At 37.0% G+C, this 23,271-nt stretch overlaps 1 protein-coding gene across 2 annotated transcripts in view; it reads right to left on the bottom strand.

Annotated features, from left to right (window-relative positions):
• Positions 1–10,175: 10,175 nt before the first annotated feature.
• Positions 10,176–23,271, bottom strand: part of AHR (aryl hydrocarbon receptor) — a 63,927-nt gene continuing 50,831 nt past the window's right edge. Inside the window, exons 7-11 of one of the 2 annotated variants that reach the window (XM_055803339.1) lie at positions 22,800–23,002; positions 21,007–21,116; positions 19,393–19,534; positions 17,303–18,575; positions 10,176–13,281 (exon numbers count right to left, since the gene is read on the bottom strand). In XM_055803339.1, the coding sequence (XP_055659314.1) occupies positions 13,126–13,281; positions 17,303–18,575; positions 19,393–19,534; positions 21,007–21,116; positions 22,800–23,002 (1,884 nt within the window). In that variant the 3' untranslated portion in view covers positions 10,176–13,125. 2 annotated transcript variants of the gene reach the window in all.

Consider the following 23,271-nt stretch of genomic DNA (forward strand, 5'->3'; position numbering starts at 1 on the left):
TGGCTGACTTTTTTATCCCCTGTCACAGAGAAGGGAACAGGCAAGATGACATCGGCAGCAGCAAGGTCTTTTGCTCACAGAACACTTACAAGCAGGATGCAACCTAGCTGAATGTGTTGGATAATTGATCAGAATGGTTTTATATTGAAGGCCAAGCACCGGAGGTCAGATCTGATGTACTATCATGTAGCCAACATTTGGACAAAAGCACTCCATTTTCTTTAGTGAGATGTGATTGGCCTTTTTTTGAACATAAATATGTAAGTTGCTTTGGCATTCCAGATACTTTGGTGATACAATTAACTTCTTCAGATTTTAAAAAGTTTTATCAGTACAATGTTAACCAGTTAAGAGCACAAAAGGACTATGACCTAGTGATGGATTAGAAAAATAAGATGATACTGAATTCAATTTTTACCTCCTAATTTCCAGGTGTGTGAGGATGTAAAATGGATGTAATTCTGATTAATTTGTTTCCTCCTAAGTGTACCTCAATAATGCAGAATGCCCCAATGTGGCAGTGATTCCTATGCCTGGCATAGGCATCAATCTGTTCTGGCCGAACAGCTGCAGCTGTAAAAGGTTTTGAGATTGCTTATATAGATGCTTTGGATAGCCTATAGCTAAAATGGCACTAGATGCCTGTGTTTAGGTCCCTGAATATCTTCCTGTGTGTAATTCATTGATGTGGGTAGGAGATAGAATTTACAAGTTCAGAATTTCAAGATTTGTGTAACTACTAGCTATGTATATGTTGTGTAATTAAATGGCTGATCTTGATCTTATACCTTAGTCATGATCTTGATATTCTATAAAATACGGGAGAAAGCTATATCTAGTATTACATCTGGTAACAGATCCTTTCGCTTTGCAATAGTGAGGTATTTCAAATAGTCGCTCTTCATTCCTCAGAGTTAAGAGTAAAATGAATGATGACATTATCGCTGAGCAAGAAGGAAAGGATACATACCAGTAAGACTGTGTCAGTAGATTGTTAATACAACAGAGATTTCAATTTCTCAGTGAAGAACAGGGATTGCATTCCTTGAAACTACACAGATGCTGAGGAGAGGCTGAGTAGCTGAGGAAAAAAATAGAGAGGGCAAACCACAAAAGCTGATTTCTCCATCTGTAGAAAAGATCATCTTCCAAAGGTGTTTAGAAAACCAAGTACAAAATTCTTTCTATTTCCAACCTCTTCAAATAGTATATCATAATTTATGAAATATATTTGTCTAATGGGCCTAGTAGTGGCAGGACTAAAATGTGGAAATAGCCTAGTTTTGTTCTAATGTCGTATTTTCTATCTTTTCTGCTTTGGTGCCAAAAGGGTTGTAGCACAGATAAGAAAACTAGGGTTAAAAAAACCCTAACAGTCAGTTTTTTCCAAGGTTGTTCCATATTCATTTTTAAAATGGGCATAATAGCTTTTCTCTGTTTTGCATGAATGACAATCTTCAGTTTCAGAGGCAGTATCCATTACTGCTGGGATGGGAGCAAAATTAGGACACCCAGAGGTGAAATCCAGAGCCAGAGACCGCCAGAACTGTTTTAGGTGCAAGCGGAGAGTACAGTTATTTAAAATATGGTCTGTATTTTTCTACATGGATAGGCAGAAGTGATCTCTTTCCTGAGGCATACAGTTTCTAAGTAGGGAAGGCTACTTCTAAACCTACCTGTCAGCTTTAAACAAGGTAATTTTCTTACTTTGCAGACTGAACTAAATCCGCTGTGACTGGGCCTCCAGGTGAGGAAGAACAGTTAGGGTGCAGACACCAGCAGACAAGGAGGGGAAGACAGAAAGTGAGTGGGTAAGTCTATACCTATCTTTTTGTTTGTTTTTTCCGATAGGCCAGAAGGATTCCACAAAATGTTGCCAGAATTATTTAGAAGTAGCAAATGCAGGATTTACATGCAATTTTTGTAGAGTCTCAGATAACTTATGCTGCAGTTTGTCAGGTTCCATGAAATAAAACAGTATCATGAGCAAAGGAAGATGTATGTTCAGCTGCTATGAGAGCATCTTGGTGATAGCTGGGAACTCTGCTGCAGGCTGAGATATGACACACAAAGGCTGTCAGCTAGGGAGTAAACACCTTCCCTTTCCAATTTTTCTGGATGGATTTTGAAATGTTTGGGTGAGTCACATCCCAAGGTTTTGTATGGTTTTCAAAAATACATGAAGCCAAAAACAAAAAGCAATTTGGCAGGCAACTATGAGCCCTTTAAAAACACACAGGCAAGCATCCACTATTGGCCTATGCACACATGTTTTTCCCATAGAATGAAAGGCCCCAGTCATGGACTAAGCAGAGTCATGAATAAAAGATGGGAGAAATCCATTAAGTCACATAGATTGTTCCCAGAGTACAAGCTAGCTCAGTCTAGGTCTGAGTGCCCTACACAATGGCACCTCTAACTAACCCTCAAGGGACCATCACTGGGTCTTCTATTACTCCCCCAACCTTCCTTAATATTTTGGCCTATCTTTCTTCCACAATTTTATCTAACAGCTCCCTCCTGCATCCTCTTCTGTCAGAACAGTCCTCCCTTCCCTTTTTATCTTTATTGTTTGGGAAATGCAGACTGTCACCTCTTTCAAAGTATGAAGGAAACAAAGAAATCTTAGTGATGGAGAAAGACACACTGGATAGGCATTTGACATGACTTTGCAACATAATGTTCAGTAGAACCAGACCAATATAAATCTGGCATGCACAAGGATTTTCTTCATATAAGGAAGGAGACAAGAGCTTTTCCCATGTATGTGTGTCTCTAATACGATGAACAATCGATTCAACCAATGTCTCTTTGTCCAGCACTGACATAATGGACTGTATTCAGTTTCAGAAAAAAACCCAAAACCAAAAACCCCTCGAAGACCCAGCTTGCTGAAGTGAAAGGATTTTGGAAAAACAATAATAAAAATGCCCTTGTGTACCAAGGGAAAGGACTGAGGATTTTTGTTGAAAAACTTGCTTGCTTTGCAAGAAAAAATAGTGGCTGATCTCCTGCCACCTTTGTTGGATTGGTCTATTTCTTTTCATTTCTCTCTTTATACCAGCTATATTTGCGTGTTGTATGGAAATACCAGTCCCTGAACACATACTGTTCAACTACAAAATGACTAAGGCTAATAGTCAAGAAATATTTTGTTGTGTGGCTGGGAGGCAGTATCTTGAGATACTCATCTTGAGGGTGAATGAAGGGAAATCTTTCTCCCAGGGAGAGCTTGTACAGGCTAACCATACTCTTGAGTGAATAGGACTTACCACAGTTGCCCTAGTCAGACAGATGAAGCCTTTATACAACAAGAAGGCATCCTGTTCTGTTGGTGAGAGAAGAGAGATGATGTAAGAGGTCTTTGCATCATTCTGTGATTCACTAGTAGTATTTCTGTTTACTGATGCAGTTGATTAATCAGGTGATGTATTTCTACTAAAGGCTTTGCTGTGAAATAACACTTTTGAAGGTTTCTGACTGATAAGCAGAACAGTCTGATCACAAGCTACAGAAAGCCATAGGTCACATCTTGTTTATGCAGCTCCTCAGGAAACACTCCAGCAGAATGATGACAACATTTTACGTAAGCTGAGTAATGAGCACAATATAGCTGCAATTCACAGCACTTGACTATTTTTAGTTTCTAGTGTGCCTAAAAAGCAGGCTTTGAGACATTAAGAATCAGAAAAAATCAGAACAGGATGCAATTTATTCTGCAAGGCCCAAAATGTTAGCCTAGAGATCTGTTTAATGTGATCTTAATGGTACTGTACTGATATGAATAATTTTATTTAGGCAGACTAACAAAAAAAAAAAAAACACCAACAAAAAAACCCCAACCTTAAAAGCCACAGAGCCTGCACTGTGGTTACAAATGAGCATGATCCTAGAAGCAGATAAGTAGTTGATTTGCTCCCAAATGTGCAGGATCTCAAAATACATTCATGGTGGGTGAGACTTTTTTAATCTCCAGCCAAGAGTTACTATTTTTTCCTCCTTCTGCTACTAGGCAAAATGTGCCTGGACATTTTACAGTGTGTCATAAATTAAAGAACACCAAAGGGACCTTTCCTCTTTATTATAGCAATCTACACCAAAACCGCAGTCTGATTTTATATTGTAAATAAAACAACATATCTGGTTTCTAATTCCAGCAAGCTGAGCAGCTAGTTGTTAATGTGGTTCTGAAAAAGCATTTCATGCATGATTTAAGAAGCTCAGTGTAGGTAATTGCATCTGAAATTATACTACTAAAAATATAGTATGGTAAATGAAAGGTCAAATACTGGCTCTTGAGGGATGGAAGGAGGTCCTTCATCATTTGTTGCATGCTATTTTTGAAGTAGTGTTTCTCAAATTTTGGGTTACAACTCGGAAGTTATAAAAGGCTTCAAAGAGGTAATGGGTGGAAGAAGTATGTATATGTTCTATTCCTCTGCTGTGGGGAGTGACGAGGGAACATGAGTGGGCTGTAATACCTGGCTGGGTATGTTTATCTTAGCCAGGGAATTGCTACTTACCTCTCACATCTGGCAGCGGCTTGGTTCCTCCCGGGCAGAAGAATTGACTCAGGGCCGCACGGAGACTGACAGGCCAAGAAGTTGAGAAAGATTGCTTTAAGGGAAGACATGACTCAGAAGTGACTGGCAATAAGAGAACTGAACTATTGCCTCAAGTCTGGCTCTGGGGCAAAGTCCCTATTCCCAGCATGCAGGGGGCACAGGAGGAATGGTGATGACAAGGGGCGCACCTAGTACAGGCATTCTACTTGCCAACTCTGCTGTAAGACTCATGGCCAAGGCCTAAAAAACCCCCAAAAAACAGTCTCAACACTAAAGGTGAATAAAAGACTATTATGCAAAAATTCCCTGTATGCTGCAAAGTAGGAAAAGCTGTTTAAGCTAACACACATAAACACGTATGTTAGTTATCTGTGTTATTTTCAGCGTTACCTGCTCTGAGTTGCCATAACAGGAACCACCCACCAATGTGCCAAGGTAAAGAAAGCGGCTGGCAGAGCAAGGCAAGGAAAGCAGTGAGAGGTTGCAAAGAACAGTAGCAAAGTGTGGCAAAGCTAGAAAAAGCAGGTAACACAAGCAACTTAGCAGCTGTTCAAATTGAGTCATGTTACCCAACAGGTTTTATCAATTGAGGGCTGCTACTTAAGTGATATTGCAAAGTGGACAAGAGTTGACCCAACAGTTGCCACATCAGATGAAAACAGACTCTAAAATAGTTTGGTATTTGCTTTAGGCATGAGGTGTTATAAATCATCCTGTTTACCCTGGCTGTTAGAATTCCTCCCCCTTAAATAACAACTGTTAAGTGATCTGTGTTTGCAAGCAGGGAAGTCAGCTCATTTTGAGCATCAAGTAATTCAGATCAGTTATTCAAGTTCCTGGGTGTGAGCTCAACTGGTGTGTTTGTTGCAATGCCATATGATGCTCTACATTTGAATGCAGTTCTTCCTGCTGCCAGTCAAGCCCTGGCAGAAGGGTTGTACTAGAACCACAAGGCTATTGCATAAAAGGCACTCACCAGTTTCTCCACAATTCTCTCAGACAAGTCTGGTCTAGGAGCTTACAGTTGGCTCTGGGCCTGTGCTGTGAGCAGTACTTAGCAATCCGGATCTCCCTGCAGTGCCTATAAAGGAAGAAAGAGCCTTGGCAGCAAATCTGAGCCGTGTTTGTCCTTTGCGTGTCCTGTTAGTGACTTCAGCGACTGTGCAGCAGGTAGCTGCTGGAATCTGGCTACCTTATTCCCCGAGGAAATGCGCAACTGCTCCAGCCATGAAGCAACTGTTCTTGCTATGCAGACTCCCATAGGCTATCTAACCAACTCGATCTGGGAGCAACCTGCCAAAGTGATTTGAACAGACTTTCATACTATGGCCCTTTCTATGGAAGCTACACAGCTGTCTTCATTAGGAAGCAGCAAAGGATACAAACAACATTGATAGCATCTAAATGAAAAGCTTAGATTGGTCTTATTCTGTTAGCATCTATTTGAGCAGGTTCTATGCAAGGTTTATATGACTCCTGAGAGTAGGTGGACAAGTGGGTCCATTAATACACAAATACCCTACTTCTAAAATGAAATAAAAGCTATGAAAAAAGTTCCAGTGGTGCATCCACTCAGATCTGGATATTTTGCCACATGGTCCAATCTTGCCCAAATTTTACCAAAAGAAAGCAACTGGCATGCTGACTTCAAAGTATTTTGAAGTTCTACAAGTTTTAAAGTCACAGCTGAATCAGAAAATCTGTATTTCTCATCTGTAGCAAGAAACATTTTAAATGCTAGCTTTAGATGTCTGCAATACAAGTTGGGAATGGAACAAACCTGATGAATGTGACTTCACACAGCTGTGTTTGAGGGGAAAAGCAAGAGTTTAGAAGCATGTTAGTGAGGTTTACCTACATTCTTTTAACTGATCATTTCTGTATTTCTGCTTAACAATAATATTCTTGTTCTGAAGTTCCTGCTGTTGTTTTACCTAGCAATATTAAAATCAAAGCATTAAGTTAGCAAAACTTTTATTTGCCTGAGAATTTCCTTTTATTTATTTTATTAAGAACTATTGAGGGACTGAAAGTAGAGCCATAAAGCTAAGTACATAAAAGTTTATGTGCTGATTATAAGTCTAGGTCTGAAATTTAATGCAGATCCTTCTTTACATTGAATGAGGTGTCACAGGCTGCTCTTATTAGCCTTTCAAGGTTTGATTAGATGCCAGTGTAATTAAAACATTCTTTGGCACATGTTCATGTGCCTTCACGATCACAGGCTGCTCTGTGAGCTTGCATGTGCATGTTACACAGCAATGCTACCACCACCCACCATGGACTCACAAATGCTGTACTACTTTGTCCAGTAATTTTGGGGACCTCTGTAAGCCAAGGACTGCTCTATTTTTTTATAATGATTGGCACTACTCTGAAATTCTTACCAGCTCTTAGCATTGTATTTGAAACTCTGCTGGTAGAAAGTCATTCTCCTCTTCTCTGCAGTTCCATTTATAACTTGTAAGAGCAATCTGCAGCTTCTGCAGAAACACATCTTAGAGACACCAATGATTATAACGATGAGAACTGGGAAAATATGTGCTTCAAAAACCATATACAGCAGCATGGACAGCTAAAATCAAAGGGAATAATCTCTGATAAGTATATAGCATATTTCAGCTAAAAAGATCCTTCATCTGCTGCAGATGTACAACCAAGCATGAAGGTCAGGCCATTTTTGTTTTGTTTGCTTGTTCTGGGGCTTTTACATTTCCACCTCCATCCAGAATTGGAGATACTTCTCTCAAGAGAACAACAAAAAAAAATGCTGGTGAAAAGCAGAATGACTGCCCTGGGCACCCAGGACCTCCTACTGAAGAATTCAGTTGTCGTAAATGCATGTCCTAGTTCCTAGACTAAAGGATACAAATCCCTTGATCTGTCACTCTCTCCAACTGGAAACATTTAAGAGGACAGTTTGTTTCATTTCAGGGTATCCTATGAACCACTTTAGAGACCTTGATTTCATTCACATCCCAACTCCAAACAATGTAGAGGATGGAGCTAATCTGTGTGTTTTGCTTGTCCATTAGTTCATTTTGACAGAAGACTTTCTGCCTGCTTTCTGTTGGACAAATTTCTTCAGTGTGTTCTGAAACCACTTACTAGTTTGGGCCCCACAGAGATGCAGGAAACACCTGATGTGCAACTTCTTGAGGGTTTGGTAGACAAGTAGCTCAGTGTTGCCAGAAACTGAGTGGTTATGGAAGAATCTACGTAGCTGGCAGCCAAGTAGAGACTGAAAATTTAAATTCTGCTCTTTAAAAAAAAAGTATGCCTAATGATTTGAAAACTATAAAAGAATACAAATACCCTCAGACATCTTTCAAGTACATGAAGGGTGAGACCATCCTGCCTCTTCCTCCACTTCCCTCTCAAAACTTCACTGACTAGTGTAACAAAGCAAATTCTATACTGGTTCCTAATCTGGCTCTCACTTTTATTAGCAAGGAGCCAAGTTCCTCTGGCTCATACCACCTACCAGCAGATGCCCACTATTCCACATTGAGGGAAGTTTCTGTGTCAATGGTCAGCAAAAGGGGAAAATCTGATCAAAAATGTTTCTCTTTTCCCTTGTTATTCTGTAAATACAGAAGGAATTGTTATATTTAGTACTATTATTATTCAGTATGAAGGATTCCAATTAGTCCCACCATTCCTCAAGGCTTCCTCTTCTGTTTCCATAATATTTTCTTATATATAATGGAACTTTGCAAATTTATTTGTATGGGTTTTAGACATTCAGACAGTTATCATTACACACTATCTGCAAAACAGTGTAAAAAATCTGTTGAAGTTATTAATTTCTGAATATTGCTTATACTTTTATTTGCAGCTGGTCTGGATTAAAGAGAAAGTAAGAGCCTGATGGCGTCAGCATAAGTTATAAAAAACACAATAACTTTAATGTTGAGGAACCTCTTTCTCAGAGACTGGCTACTTCAGAAACTAAAATGTAAATAGCTTTGTTTAATGCCAGTAACATTCCCTGTTGGACCCTGACTAGAAAGGTTAGGTTATAAAGAAGAAACCTCATTATCTCATAGAATGATCACATCTTTGATTTCCTATCTGTGGTTGAATCTTTGAAAAATTTGCATTTCAATGCTGATGCGCCTCAATATTATGGTCCTTCTTTACTTGTCAGGAAGATCAGCTTGAGGAGATCAGAGGATTTACAAAACATAGGTCTACCACAAAAATCAATGCACCAGAATTGCTTGAGAGGAGGAATGGTGGTTTTTTTGGGAGAGCTGGCTCAGTTTCCCTGGTAAGCAATCAAAATGAGCATTGCTCACTGGAGGTAACAAATGAAAGGGTAAAAAGTGAACAGTGGCCCAAGCTGGAAGTCATTAAATGTTCAGATTATGCAGAGTGTATGATGGGTGGATTTTCATTATTAGGTTTTGATGTCAACTTGTATTCTGGATGTCTAAAGCTGTTTTGGTCTAGTATTACTTATTAAGCACTAGAACCGTCAGCTTGCAGGGAAAGATGCCTATACAGAGAGGGAAGAAGGCTGAAAGATAATCTGTCAATTTAATCAATGAACAGAATAAATATATTAACAGTGGAATCAGGCTCTTATTCTAGATAGTAACTTTAACCTAACTTAATAAGTCAGTTCTCATGTGAACAAAATCACCTGAGAACAAAACAGCTCTCGGTTTAAGTGAGTGGGAAATGTGGCTCCTCACTAGGAAAACGCATCTCCAAAAGAGCTACTTAGGAAAGTCTCCCTCTGATAGAGCCTTGAGTAAGATGATTACTTCCACCAGCAAACTGCCTGAGCTCACGACGCAGTGACCTACTGCAAGTTAGGGACCACTATGATTAACTTTTATGTTGCAATAGAAATACAAGTGGATTTCCATAAAACATAAAGCAAATGGCTTAGTCCAAAAGAAAATATCTTCCTCCTTTAAACAAAACTGGACAGTAAGGTCTTACACTTCTGGTAACAGGTTGATATGTGGGCTTGAAGGTATCCTTTTAATAAATGCAACAGACTACAAAAATCGATGGCCTGTGTTGCTTATATTATTGCGTATTTCCAGATGTTACTTAATAGATTTGCAGCCTTGTTGAACTACTCTTGTATCTTAGCTTGTCCTTTTGTGCTATACAAAAGTAAACAAGAGGACCTACGTACAGAGTTCAGAGCCTACTACTGAGTCTGGATATGACCGTGTTTCTTAATATATTACAAGATAGTAATGTAGTTGAAAACAATGAAATTCTTGTCCATCACATCACTAAACCAAAGAACTATTTTAAGTCTAGTAAACTGCATAGAAAATTACAGTGAAGCATTTGATTCAGCATAACAACTGATTTTAAAATATTATCATGCAATGCCAATATAGCACATAGGAAACAGTAATATCAGTAATTAGAAATAAACTAATTGTTTTCTTAACTTAAAAATCACTATTTATGAAATAGCAATAAACCATGAATAGGTCACCAATGACCAGCTACAAATTTCAAAAGAGAAAATGCTTATTTTTAGCAGCATCTATACAAAAATCTATTCCTGCCTCAGTACTGTTCAACTGTGAATTTATTGTCATTAAACAATGAATATAGAAGCCTTCCAACTGCTAATTGTGGCTTACTATTTACACAGTTTATTTATAAACTCATTTTCATGCAAGTATAAAATACTAATTCCATGGACAAATACAGATTTGTTCACCACTAAATTATATACATTGTATTTGCATCTAATATTCAGAAGTGCAAAGTCCACAGTGACGTAAATAACAATAGTTTTGTAAACTATTAGATGACAAGCTCTCAAAAGGTCTTAGCAACTGAATGATCATGTATTTTTTGTATACTGCTGAAGTAAAACATTTTTGCCGTAAAAGAACATACATTTCAGCTACATTCAAGTGATGATTTTATTACCATATATTATGTCTTACAAACTTTACTGGAGATGAGCAAGAGCGCTACAAAACCATACTTTAACACAAGAGGTGTATTGCATGGTATGTGCAGGCATAGCAAAGGAGAGATAAGAACTGGAAAGAAAAACAAGCTAGAAAACTTGTACAAAAATGGATAGTAATACTGACTAACACTGGGTTATAATCTTACTTATAACAGACCTGAAGGGCTAATAGAGATGCAATTCAGAAATATCTGTGCACTGTAGGTACAGTTTGGTGCAGAACGAGAGTGCACTAATACAGTCAATGTTGTACGCATAAGATAATGCACAAAATACGCTGATATGCATATAAACAACTAATTTGTTTACAGTAAATAGGGCAGCACAGTTGTAGTACTGCATCCCGGGCACTTAGTGATAGGACAATATGTATGTGGCTTAACTGAACTCATAAACAAGATATATACTGGTTTGTAAGATGTAAAATTTACATTATCCCTTTGAACCTTCTGTTTTTTTACAGCATTTTTCCAATTTTCAAGTTCAAACACAAACATGATACACTAGCTAGATATGGAAGACGTTTCAGATATTGGCTTAAAACAAGACCTTCAATAAAAAAATGACAATCACAAATTAATTCAAATTATTTTAGTTACTGATGGCTTGTGCTGAAAACAAAATCTGAAACGTTAAGAAACAAAAGCAATCTTGTAATACAACCCACAGTGTCTTTATGGGCTTTCCTGAACAGTAATTCCTTCCTTAATGTCCCTTTCATATATGGTAATTTCACTTAAAAGAACTGCTGAAGTTACTAATCTGAAAAATTCTAATTGAATTAGAAGTTTGGCCTAGCATATCATAACACACAGAATGGAAGAAAATATGCTCTTCTTCAAAGAAAGCATGTTTCAGCTATGAAAAGATTCCAATTTTAAGTGATTGTCCTTGTACTAAACAATATTAACAACCATCTGGAGGGATCCAATTTACTTTTGCCCGTTTTAAACAAACTGGCTAAATTGGCATTTTATATTATATATAAGAAATGTAATAAAATTGTTCTTAACATATAATGATGTAACACTTTAAAATTAACTGGTTTAAAATATTTTACAGAGACATTTTATTATATATGAACTATACAACACACAAGAGTATGAAATATTTCGAACATATACATACGTATTTTTCACGTAGATTATTATTTTGCACGAGAAACTGGTGTCTGCAATTCTAACAATCCTCTTGGATAAAAACAAAACAAAACCCCAGAATTTTTGTGGATGCATTTTTTTCCTGAAAATAAAACTTATCACAAGGAGAACGTCTCTAATGACTTTTTCCTTTTCCCAATTTCATATTTTGCACAAAGATTTTCAAATGGACCAACACACATAAAAAGAATAGCCTTTCTGTACTTTGCAGTGCAATTTGCTAGGGATAAAGTTTAAACCAAAACTGACTCCTTCCCCACTATGAACATGGAAAACTGCAGTCAAAGTAAACGTCAAAACCAATCGCTATTGCGACTCCTTTCCCCCTTATTTAAAATGCAATCCTTTTCAATATCCATTTTAATGAAAATATTTGCATAGAGCAGCCTTGTATTATTTCTAAAGAACATTATGAGCATTTTAACACAAGATAAGGCACATGTTTTTCAGCATTAATAATCTAAAACTAATCCTGAGGATCTGCTCCTCCCCCTCAGCAAAATCTGCTTTTTAATATACCCTGTGTTACCTGAAGAAAGCAGAAAAGCAGTATAGAACAAACCAAAACTCTTTAGTTGAACTAAATTAAGAACACTAATAACACCTGATAATATTGTAACAAATCCACAGATAAAGAATTAAGTCATTCTCTAAACAAGTTACCTTTAGGGGGAAAAAAAACAAACAAAAAAAGATACTGCCAGTAGCACTGTAGATGTTAGATAAAAGTTCACATAATATGGATGACATTTATAGTGAGTTTTGCTAAAATAAGCTCCCATCAGAAACAAGGTAGCTAAATTGTGAGGCACTTAAGGTTGACAAGAAAAGGAGGAATGCAAAGGGATCTGTTTCATAGAAAACCTAAAGTTGCATATCATATCCTTGTATTAAGCCTTCTATTAAAGTGCTAGGAATGGAGACTTAAAACAAAAGGATTTAAATATAAAATAAGTGATTAAAGAGCTTAGTATGCATTAAAATTAAGTGCTTTTGAATCTCATGAATTCAGAGCTTTTTAATAGTTTTTAAAAATAAAGTCTGGAAATAATCCACATGTGAAATCATCTTCCTTGTGCCATTGATGCTATTTGTAAAGTGCCCAATTATTTTCTAAACAACAAAACCATTTGCCTTATCTTATGTTGTATAGCATGACATAGTCTGTAGTACATATGTAATCCATACTGCAATGACACAGTCAATCCGATGGAAAACAGCACATGCATACTTCTAGTCAGAAGTTTTAAATGCCACCGGTCACTCTAACAAGCCAGGTCTCGGATTACATATCCACCCCTATATAGTGCAACCAAACTCATATTCTCAAAATGTAATTTAGCAGTTAAAGTCCGATGCTCAAAGATAGACTTATCGAGCTTTTCCTCACGGCATCCTGACGCCCAGACAAAATCACAGATGGAACTCTAGATCTGAATCACATAAATCCACTAGATGCCAAATCTGAGAAGGATCTGGGTTCTGTCGGATGATGAAGAGGCTGAAGATGTGTGGCAGTCTGTGCATTACTGATCACATCTAGCTGAGAGGGATATGCTTCATTTACATTTCCTCCATTGAAACCGTTTTGGAACTGGCAGGAAAAAAGACAATATAAATGGTTAGTATGGGAAACCAATTTATTTATAAATTTTACAAAATCCTCCTAAAGACACAGATGGGATGAAATAATCTTAAAATACAATGAATAGCTTTAAAATGTTTTCGGTTGGTTTGTTGTTTTTGGGGAGTTTTTTTAAATGACAAATGATAAGAAGTTAATTTGCATTCAAGTAGGGTCAGAATCATCAGTGAAACCTACCCACGTTGAAGTCAGTGGGAGTCCTACTTCTGGCTAGGTAAAGAAACATTGCTATTACCTAAAGCATAATACAGTTTCCATTTGTAGAAAGTACAGTTTGACTGAACACTCCTGATTTCCACATCCAGCTGTTACATTTTAAAAGCAACCTATTTACATATTTTCATGTCTGCAATGGGATCCAGACTTTACAGCTCTTCCAGGAATGCACATGCAGCCCTATTACTAAGCTGAAGTGTACTGCATTCAATCCAAGGCTGAGCTGTTGTAGGGTGGGCTTTTTTGACAAATGGTCTCCATATTAACAATGCCAAGCAAAAGCAATGAATTGCTTTCATCAGTCTTGACATAATTATTCATAAGGTTATTTTAATCATCTGATGTAACGCTTCCTGTCATGCTATGGAAAAGTCACTTTATCTACAAAATACTCCATTCAGTCAGGCATAAAAATACAAGTACTTTAAACACTTCCACCATCTCTTCGGGAGTAGCTCATATTGTAAGTACCCATTCATTCAAGGTTTGTCCTTAAAAACGTACATCATAAAACATATAACATAAAAACATCTATCAAAATATGCTGGGGTTTGGAAACTTCTGGTTTTCCTTGTATGCAAACACTGACATTTGGCTAACTGTACAATTTGTCTGAGTTTTTAACAAGACTACAGCCATGTGAAGTATGTTTTTAATCAAAGTTGCCATACTTTTACAGACAGCTACAATAACATAAGCTAGGATTACTTCTGACAGAAGCAGATTATTTCAATATTCTTCATTAACAAGATAAGCACGCTCATTAACATTTCTAAGAAAGTTCTCAACACACAATCTAGCACTTGGTAAGATTTCTCCTACTTAATAAAGGAATACTGACCTTAAACAAGCAATCAAATTACCTAAGGCCCTCCTGCCCTTCTCCATCACTTGAAAGTGTTTTTAGACTACATTGGCTATGATCCTACCACAATTACCTTTTAGGCAGAAGGTCAAGGCAGATGACCACAACAGACCCTTCTGGATTTCTAATCATCTGGTCTTTTCACACAGAAATCGATGGGAGTTAAGAAGGCTGAGGAAAGGATAGCAATCATGGCTTGCATAGCAACATCTGTCCTCTCTCCAGACTCCAACTGCTGATAGGGTTGTCAGTGTGCTAAATCCAGCCACAAAGACTGCCCTACTTTGGATTGGCTGTGTGAACATAGGCTCTGATGGTAGTATCCTATCTGCTTAATGGCATCCTTACTGAAGTTATCAATTAGCAATAAAATCAAACCTTAAATTTATTATCATAAGCAGTGATACATTCTCCCTATTTACAATAAAGAAATGTACATTATTTGCAATCATGGCTTTGGCATATGTGATATTTTACAAGATCACTTCAAGTGCAGCAGCTATACTTCTGACTTACTAGTTCCCATAGATTAACATATGTTAAAGTTCTTAATTCTTCTGATACAACACTAAATACAATTTCTGTAATATAAGCATATATAAATATAGGGTTATCTTTCTCTGAAGCAATGACATTTCTAGGCAAAAAAATATATTTCTATATTAAAACATTACTTAACATAACAACTTTGGTTTATATAGAGCCTTACTTTCCCCTCTACCTATAAAAATGTTAATTGGCAGATGTGACTGGAAGTCATCAAAACCGAACACAGTCTGGTGTAAGAGATGTTGGATTTTTTTCACGTGAACAATACCTAGCAGTATGGGCTGCAAAAGACAATGCTATTTCGTTTATGTCTCTTCCCACCCCTCATGGCACCCAGCTGGCATACCTAAGGTTTGGACCCACAAGGACTTGGAGAGCTATCAACTATCTATGATCATTCTTTTTACAAAAGGAGTTGGGGAAATAATCCTTCCTTATCTCATCAAGAAGCATGCTCCTCAAAATCATTTGGACAGATGCTCAACAGTTCTCTTCAGAGGTAGACAGAAGCTAACATGCACAGAGGTAGCATCAGCTCTGCACTAGGCTTCTGCTCATGCAACACTATCCAGATCCACACAGCATAGGTATACAATAGCAAGAGGGGCTGGATTTGCCTCTGAACTACTTAAGTAAGGATAACTTTTCACAAAGTGGCCTTTTTTAATTTTTTTTTTTTTCTGGCAAATAAGCTAAACGCAATATTATTACTGCAGCTCAGCATTCTAAGTAAATATGAAGTAATAGATTATTTATTGCATTCACAGATGCTTAGTCATTAGTCATTAAACTTTTTACAGATGAAAAGAAAAAGTAAGCAAGAAAATAACAAAAAGAGGGTATAACAAAAATTATTAAGACAACATAACAACAAAATAAATGTAATTGAAACCAACCATTAATATCAAAGAAATCTAATTGCTTATGCACTGGCTGTTCAAAACATACATCACAGTAGCATAGCTTCTGTGAAAAGAAAAAGTCTGTACTATAGGGACAAACTTGCATGATGCTGGAACTACTTTGCAACCCTATTACCAAGCACTATGAAGAACTGCTAACAGTGACCACAGGCAGGTGACATACAGCCAAGCACTGTGCAAGCTTGCACACTGCAGTTTGCCAAAGTCACTTTGTGATATTTCAGCCCTTGGGCACTCAGACAGAGGCTATTCATCTTGTTGAGCTGTCCTATATTTTAGCTAAATTTCTGCAATTCTGCAATTGTATTTTTGCCACTAGTGAGGTATTTTTAAAAAGGACATGTTTTGTACTTGTATTGAGCACACTGAAAAACTGGGTATGTTCTACTTGCATTCCTCACCTCTGTCTTGTGTAGGTTAAATACCAATTAGTACTTTAATTCTGTAAATGCTTATGCATGTGCACAAGCATTTGTAGGATCAGTACTTTAGAACATTAACTCATTGAGGTAAAAAAAGAAAAAGATTTGTGGCTCTGTACTTGAGCAGCATTAACAGAAATTAATGGTACAAGTTAAAGTACTTCAGCAAAGGTTATTCAGAATTAGAAACTGCCTTAGTAATAGAAATTTTTTTATTTCTAAGTTAATTTTACCTATGAAGAACTGTGCTTTAAACTGTAGTCTGTGTGTACAGCCAGGCTCCTCTCTTCTATAGCTTTTATTGTGCACCCTCCTTCGCACAGCGTGAAAGGGTCCAACTCATTTATTGTGAATATAATTTTTTCCTGCTCTTTCGTCTTCAGCAGACAACTTAGCAGCTTGAGGAACAAGGTGACTTTCACTTATGGCAATATATATAAATATTTTTGCAGTATCATTATGTGTAGAAATGCAATAGTTCATAATATTTCATGCTATTTCTGTGCTATTATAATCTGGAACTTGAAGTGATCCTAAAATCAGTGAAGAAACTGAGTAACTACAGAACCCAAGTAACTTTTAAACCCAAGATACTTTCCTGGATCCTTACAGTGTATTCCATGAAAATTAATGTACCAGACAATATTACTGACATCATTCCACTCCTCTAAAGAAGGTGTATAAGCAAATTCCAAGGTTTTGACCAATCTGCTTTTCCTTTGCTCCTGCTGGGAAAATCACTGGTAGGTACAACAGACTAGTTCACTCCTGCTTTACCACTGCCAAAGAGAGCTACCAGGCTGTGGATAAATGTACATAAAACCAAATGCAACTCTCTTCAACTTAATGAACAAATAAAGCAAGGACATTCACACATTGCTAACCCATCAAACTTAGTGATTCAATTATGACAAACTCTGTGTCATGGTAGCCACCCAAAACAATAAAAAACACGATTCAAAATGCAAGCAACGTAGCAATGCCATTTACCTTACCTTGTTCAACAACGTTTGCTGACTTGCCGTCATAGGGTCATACTGCATTTGATCCATGCAGCTGGGCTGTGCTTCTTGCGTGCACTGGTACATAGAAACAGCACCTGCATAGCACGTTTGAGGAGTTAGCATAACCGACTCAGAGTTTATACCACACTCATGATTTTCAGGGACTTGCTGCAAACAGCTAAGAAAATCCTCCAGGCTGGAAGAAGCAGAGTAAGTCGATCTGTCAAAACCTGCTACAGGGAAATCCATCTGAGCAAAATTTGAAAGCTGCGGCATCATTGCTGTGGGTTGCTTGTAAGGAATAAACTCTTGCCTACAGGCATAAGGGGAAGTGTTTACTTCTGATTTGTAAGCGAACTCGGATGTAGTGGCATGCATGCCAGGGAATGCATATTGCTGGGGCGGCTGCGGCTGCTGCTGTGAGCAGCTAAGAGGCATGCTGGTGCCAGAGCTCCAATTTGTGAACATCCCATTGACTTGCATATGTTTCATCTTTTGACAGAGCTGCTGCTGCTGCTGCTGCTGCTCCATGAGCTGTTTCTGGTGCTGATGAAGTTGATGTGGCTCTAACTCTTGCTGTAGCAAGCAGCCTTCATTCTGGACAAGGGGTTGCTGCTGGTTACAGCCTGAATATAAGAAGTCAGACTTATTTAAGGAATCCTGAACATAAGTCAGGATTTCGTCAGTTATGTTGATGTCCCCAATATCATCTACATCAGATAATTCAGTTTTAAAAAACTCCTCATCCTGCTGAATACACTTTAGATCTTCAAAGTCAATACCCAGATTTTTCATGATGCTGTACAAATCACTGGTTTTGTTATCTTGAAAGAGTGCTGCACTGTCTTCAGGAAGCGGAACAGTATTGTCCTGGGAACACTCCATTAGCTCCCGTTTGAGAATGTTGTGATTTCCAGCAGGTAGGAGATTATCCATCCAGCCACTGTTAACAACACTGCCCAGTTCATCCCTGCTGTCTGCAAAGAAGTTCCGCTCAAAGGAAAGTTTATGTGATGCTGGAGGGCAGAGATACACAGACTCATCTTGTCTTAACATGGCACCTAAGAGGGAGTTTGGGTCCACAGAATCATTGTGTAGCGTTGCTTTGGCTCCTTTTCCTGTTGTGCTTTTGTTCTTCGGCTGAGAGGGATCCATAAGGCTCGACATAGGGAAAGACACCTCATATAACACAGCCTCACCAGTGGCAAACATGAAGGGTAACTTCATGTTACGCTTCCGTAGGTGTTCTGCCCCTTCTTCATCTCTGAAAATAAATCAGATATATAGCATAATACTGCAGTACTAAACAGTTACTGTAATCTTTTTGTCCCCTGGAATTAATATTAAAAAAATAATAATGAACTATTCTATTTGTAGGCATTTTTCAAATTCCTAGCTATTCCAGCTCAACTTGGCTGAGTTAAATCAAGAGACAGATTATGAAATAAGGAGCTTATGACCATAATACCACCTTTAGATATTACATTTGTAATTAAATCTAGATAGCATACACCATTTTCTGTGCATTACGAGCTGAAATGAAAGTAAGTGGGCTTTGTTCCATGCATTACATTTTTCTCGCCATAGCAAGTAAATGAGTACTTCAATACTGAAGTCTCTCTCTTTCTCCATTTTACAGAATCGTTAGCAAAAAATATCTAACCTGTATAATAATGCTGAATTCTATATCATGTAGAATCTAGTTCAGCACCATAAAGGACATAATTTATGTTATTTGTTGTGTCTTCTACACAACTGCAGTTACATTTCTTAATTTTTGCTAACAAGCATAATGAATTAAATATAGGTTGGACAGAATAACTTGGTGCTTGTACTACCTGCTCTTATTCTTTATATGAAATCAAGATGTCTGAAGTTTTACACGTACAGGACTATGGAACACAAGTACTGAAATATTGGAGCTCTTTTCAATGTTTGTTAGCAGACGGATAGAGGTTTTCTTTGTGTAGTTCAGGACTTAAAGGGGGTTTATTTAAAATTGAATAATTCCTTTCTGAATATAAACAAGCTCAACATTTTTCAGCTTTTGAAGCATACTGCTTTATGCAATGATGACTTACGTAAGAGGTCTTTGCGTGGCAATGATGTAATCTGGTCTTCCATTTTTGTAGACAAGACGTGCATTTGCCTGTACCCAGGCCCATCGATTTTCTTTGGTTAGAAGCCTAAATACAGTCATTCCACTCTCACCTGTCTTCATCACTAGAGAGGAAGCATACCGTTTACTGTCCAGTGAACAAAAATAGGAACATCTGGCATGGCATGAAATTAATCCCATTTGTAGAGCAATTTTACAAATCTCATGTCCTCAATCACTCATTTCTGTGTGACACTAATGTGCTTCCAGTGAAACAGGATGATTGATCACTTTAAGAAGTCTACTTTAATTTACTGGTAAAACAAGAGCCAAAACTGCAAACAATTATAAGATATCCACTACAGATTATTAACATCCTATATGGAGATTCAGCCATTATTTCTGCAATAACAGAAATTAATAAATACTAGGACATGTAAATGACAAAAGCCTAAATCTCTTTTAAATCTGAAAAGTGACTACTACTAGAGAAATTAGAAAACACATTAGCTTTGATTTCAGTTCTTTTACATTTTGACTGGTTAATGCAGAGGTACTTCAAAATTCATTATTTTTCACTCCCACTATCATGCATTGCTGAAAACACTGCATTTCTAGACAGAAAAATTAAATTTAAAAAAAGGACAGTTTAAGAATCCTAACAAAAAATAATCTTTGCTACAAGACTTCTTTTTTTATCTTAGCATCAGAAATGGAGCAAAAATGAGTTTTAAGACAAAAGTTTCAAATCAAAATTTCAAACCAAAGTTTCATCCCATTCTATTATGGAAGTATCTCTTTCTTATTCCTTACCAAACTAACAATACCACTGATAGGCAACAATGACTGAGCTATACTTGAAAAAGAAAACTTGCTTAATACATGTTGAGACCTAACCTACAGAGGGGTTATTTAATTGTATATAAGGGGACAAAAGAAAAAACAGTTTTTCAAGAGAAGTCAGTAGAAAAGAAGCACCAAAATACCCTGAAGATGTTGCTGTAACTTTCAAAGACAAAGAGCTAACAAAAAAGTAAAGGAAGATGTCCATTAAATAGTTGTATATCAGATAGCTGATAGTTACTTCCTTAGCTTAAAACATTATACTTCTCTCCTTAAGTTGTTACTTAAGCCAAATCCAGCTGCCAAGAATCAAAACCAGAAACACAGGACACTAGCATGCTAAATCAGAGATTAATTTCTCTTAAAAATCTTAGAGTGATATCAAAAGAAAATGCTTTATTTAACTTCCTAACAGGAAAGCTATCTTAGAAATAGTCCCTTTTCCCAAAGGAAGTTGTTGAAAAAGCAGAAGTTGGACTGACCAGAGAAGGAAGTGAGAAGAGCACAATGTGACAGAAACTGGAATATATAACCCTAAAAGGGTCTAGATAGATAGATATACTAAATGTTTCTCCATCCAGTATAAGTTTTTATAGGGAGAGAAAGATCATGTGAAATGAATAGTGTTCTTCTGTTAATGACCACCTTTTTTTTGTTATTTTGTTTTTGTTTAGAAGGGTATTTTGTAGTATTTTTTACTATGAATACAATCCACACTTCGATTTTTCAGCCTTTCTTAAGAAATGAAGCTTACTTCGGACATGATTTTCAGCACAATAAAGCATATCAGCTGCATGAACAAACTGGTATCCTGTTCCTCTCATACACAGCTCTGCTTCAGTATATCCCAGGACAATCTTTCCTCTGAAAGGTAAAAACAAAAAATGGCAACACTGCTGATGAACCAACTTACAGAATGAATGCCAAGCAAGTTAATTATGGCTAGAACATTTCAGACACAAGTGCTAACTATATTTTGTTTTAATATGAATTGTATGCAGAAGCATGACAGTTCTAACAAAAAATAAAGTAAACCAAAATTTTTACTAGTCCCTCAAGTTGCCTTCAGTGACTAGAAATGGGTTCACAAAATCATTAGACCATTAAAAAACAAAAGTATGCCTGAAGTTCAGATGGACTCAATGCCATACTTTTGAATTTACTTGTAACAGGCAGCTCCCATTGCAATGAAGACTGTTTGCTTAGACCTGTTCCATAGCATTTGCCTATAGGTGCTTGCATGTACAATTAAGTAGTGGCTTAACTTTAGTTATCTAAAACCTCCTGCCTAAATTACTATTTTTAGTAGGTTAAAATTCAAACCAAGGTGTAGCTCAGAACTAAATCCCTTTTGCTATTAAGTAGTTTGAGACCCCTGTGTTTGCATTTAATCCATTTGCCTCAGAGGAGTACCGGCAATAGTCATGTTTGACCATGAGGAGGACCAAGGGATGAAGAAGTTAACAGCATTTGTGTAAGCGTTATGAGATACATCATAGAATAAAATAGTCAAAAAGAGATTGAAATAGGAATTGGAACAAAAAAATGGAGATCCAAAGATAGCGGGGGAAAAAATGGGGGGAAGTAGGGATGGGGAACAATATTTGCAAAAGTGTAAAATGTAACAAAAATTAAAATGTTTCAAGTGAAGCATAATAAAAAGGAACGTAACAAAAATTAAAAGGTTTCAAGTGAAGCATGATGAAAAAAATCAGAGGAAAAAGGCTGTGTTAACATTTTGTAAACTTTAACTTGTATCAGTTTATAAAACCCAAGAAACACATTTCAGTTTATCACTAGACAGAACCCCAAGTAATTTGACTTTTGATTATCCTCTAAGTAAGCATGGAAATCCATATGAGACACTCCACTGAAAACGAGTCTGAAAGTTGAAAGCATTATCAGTCAAAAATAAGAGCAAGAGGAGAAGGAAGGGAGGAGGCCAGAGGATTTTCTTTTTATAAAGAAGCATCTTAATGTGCTTCTTGACCATGTTGATTCATAGTTACATTATGTTGATCTAGTAATGCAATAGTGTTTTCACAGGTTTTACATAGGAGAAGAATGGTTTGTAAAATCGCTAAAAGTCATAATATGAAAAAGGACTCCATTTGTTATTTTGAAATAAATAACATTTCCATTGTATTTTACATCTATTTAAACTGATGGAGAAAATATGCATGCAAAACAAAATGAACACTTGTTCTATCAGTTCTAAAACTAAATTTCAGATTCATACATTAAACTTTTCTTCTTCCCTAATTCATTAGCATTCTGGTTTTTTGGGGGTTCCGTTTTGTTTTGGGAATTTGGGTTTATTTTGTTCTTTTAATGTTTGAGAGTCAGAAAGCAGTATGCCTTTTCAAGGAAGTACGCTAAGACAATCCCATTTCTCTTTACTTACGAGCAGGGCTGAAGAAAAAATCCTAACAGTTCCTCAACAGTTATCAGTATTTACTGAAACAGTAGCCAGCTTTATATTTCAAATACATACTTTAAACCTATCTTATCAGCAAATTATTATTATGCAGAATAATTTACACTTACTTTGCATCACAGCCAGTAGGTGTGAAATCCAGTTTGTGTTTCGTTCTGAAGATGAAGTTTTTGGTTCGTATCTCAAGGATAGATGGTGGCTGCAGGGGAGTGGCTACTGCAAACAGAGCAAGCTGAGGAGACAAAGTAGCTCCATCTTTCCCTTTCTTGTTTTGTCCATGAAGAAACTTTAATCGTCCTTGAAAATTCATAGCCTTTGGATGAGGAAAAAAGTAATTGTTATATGTTAGAGATATTTAAGAGTAAAATATTTCTGTTATGTAAAATAATTTTTTTTAAGAGCCATCAGATTCCAGCTTTGTAGCACGGCATACACAAAAGTTAGCGAACAAGTACAGAATGCTGTTGGTATACCCCTGAGTGTGTCACTTTGAGATCTGCTAATAAACTCACTGGAGGAAGAATTAACGGGTAGGTTGTTTTATGAAAAACCAACCCAAACATGTAATAGCAAATGACAACT

This window comes from Falco peregrinus, chromosome 5, assembly GCF_023634155.1.
Source record: "Falco peregrinus isolate bFalPer1 chromosome 5, bFalPer1.pri, whole genome shotgun sequence".
NCBI lineage: Eukaryota > Metazoa > Chordata > Aves > Falconiformes > Falconidae > Falco > Falco peregrinus.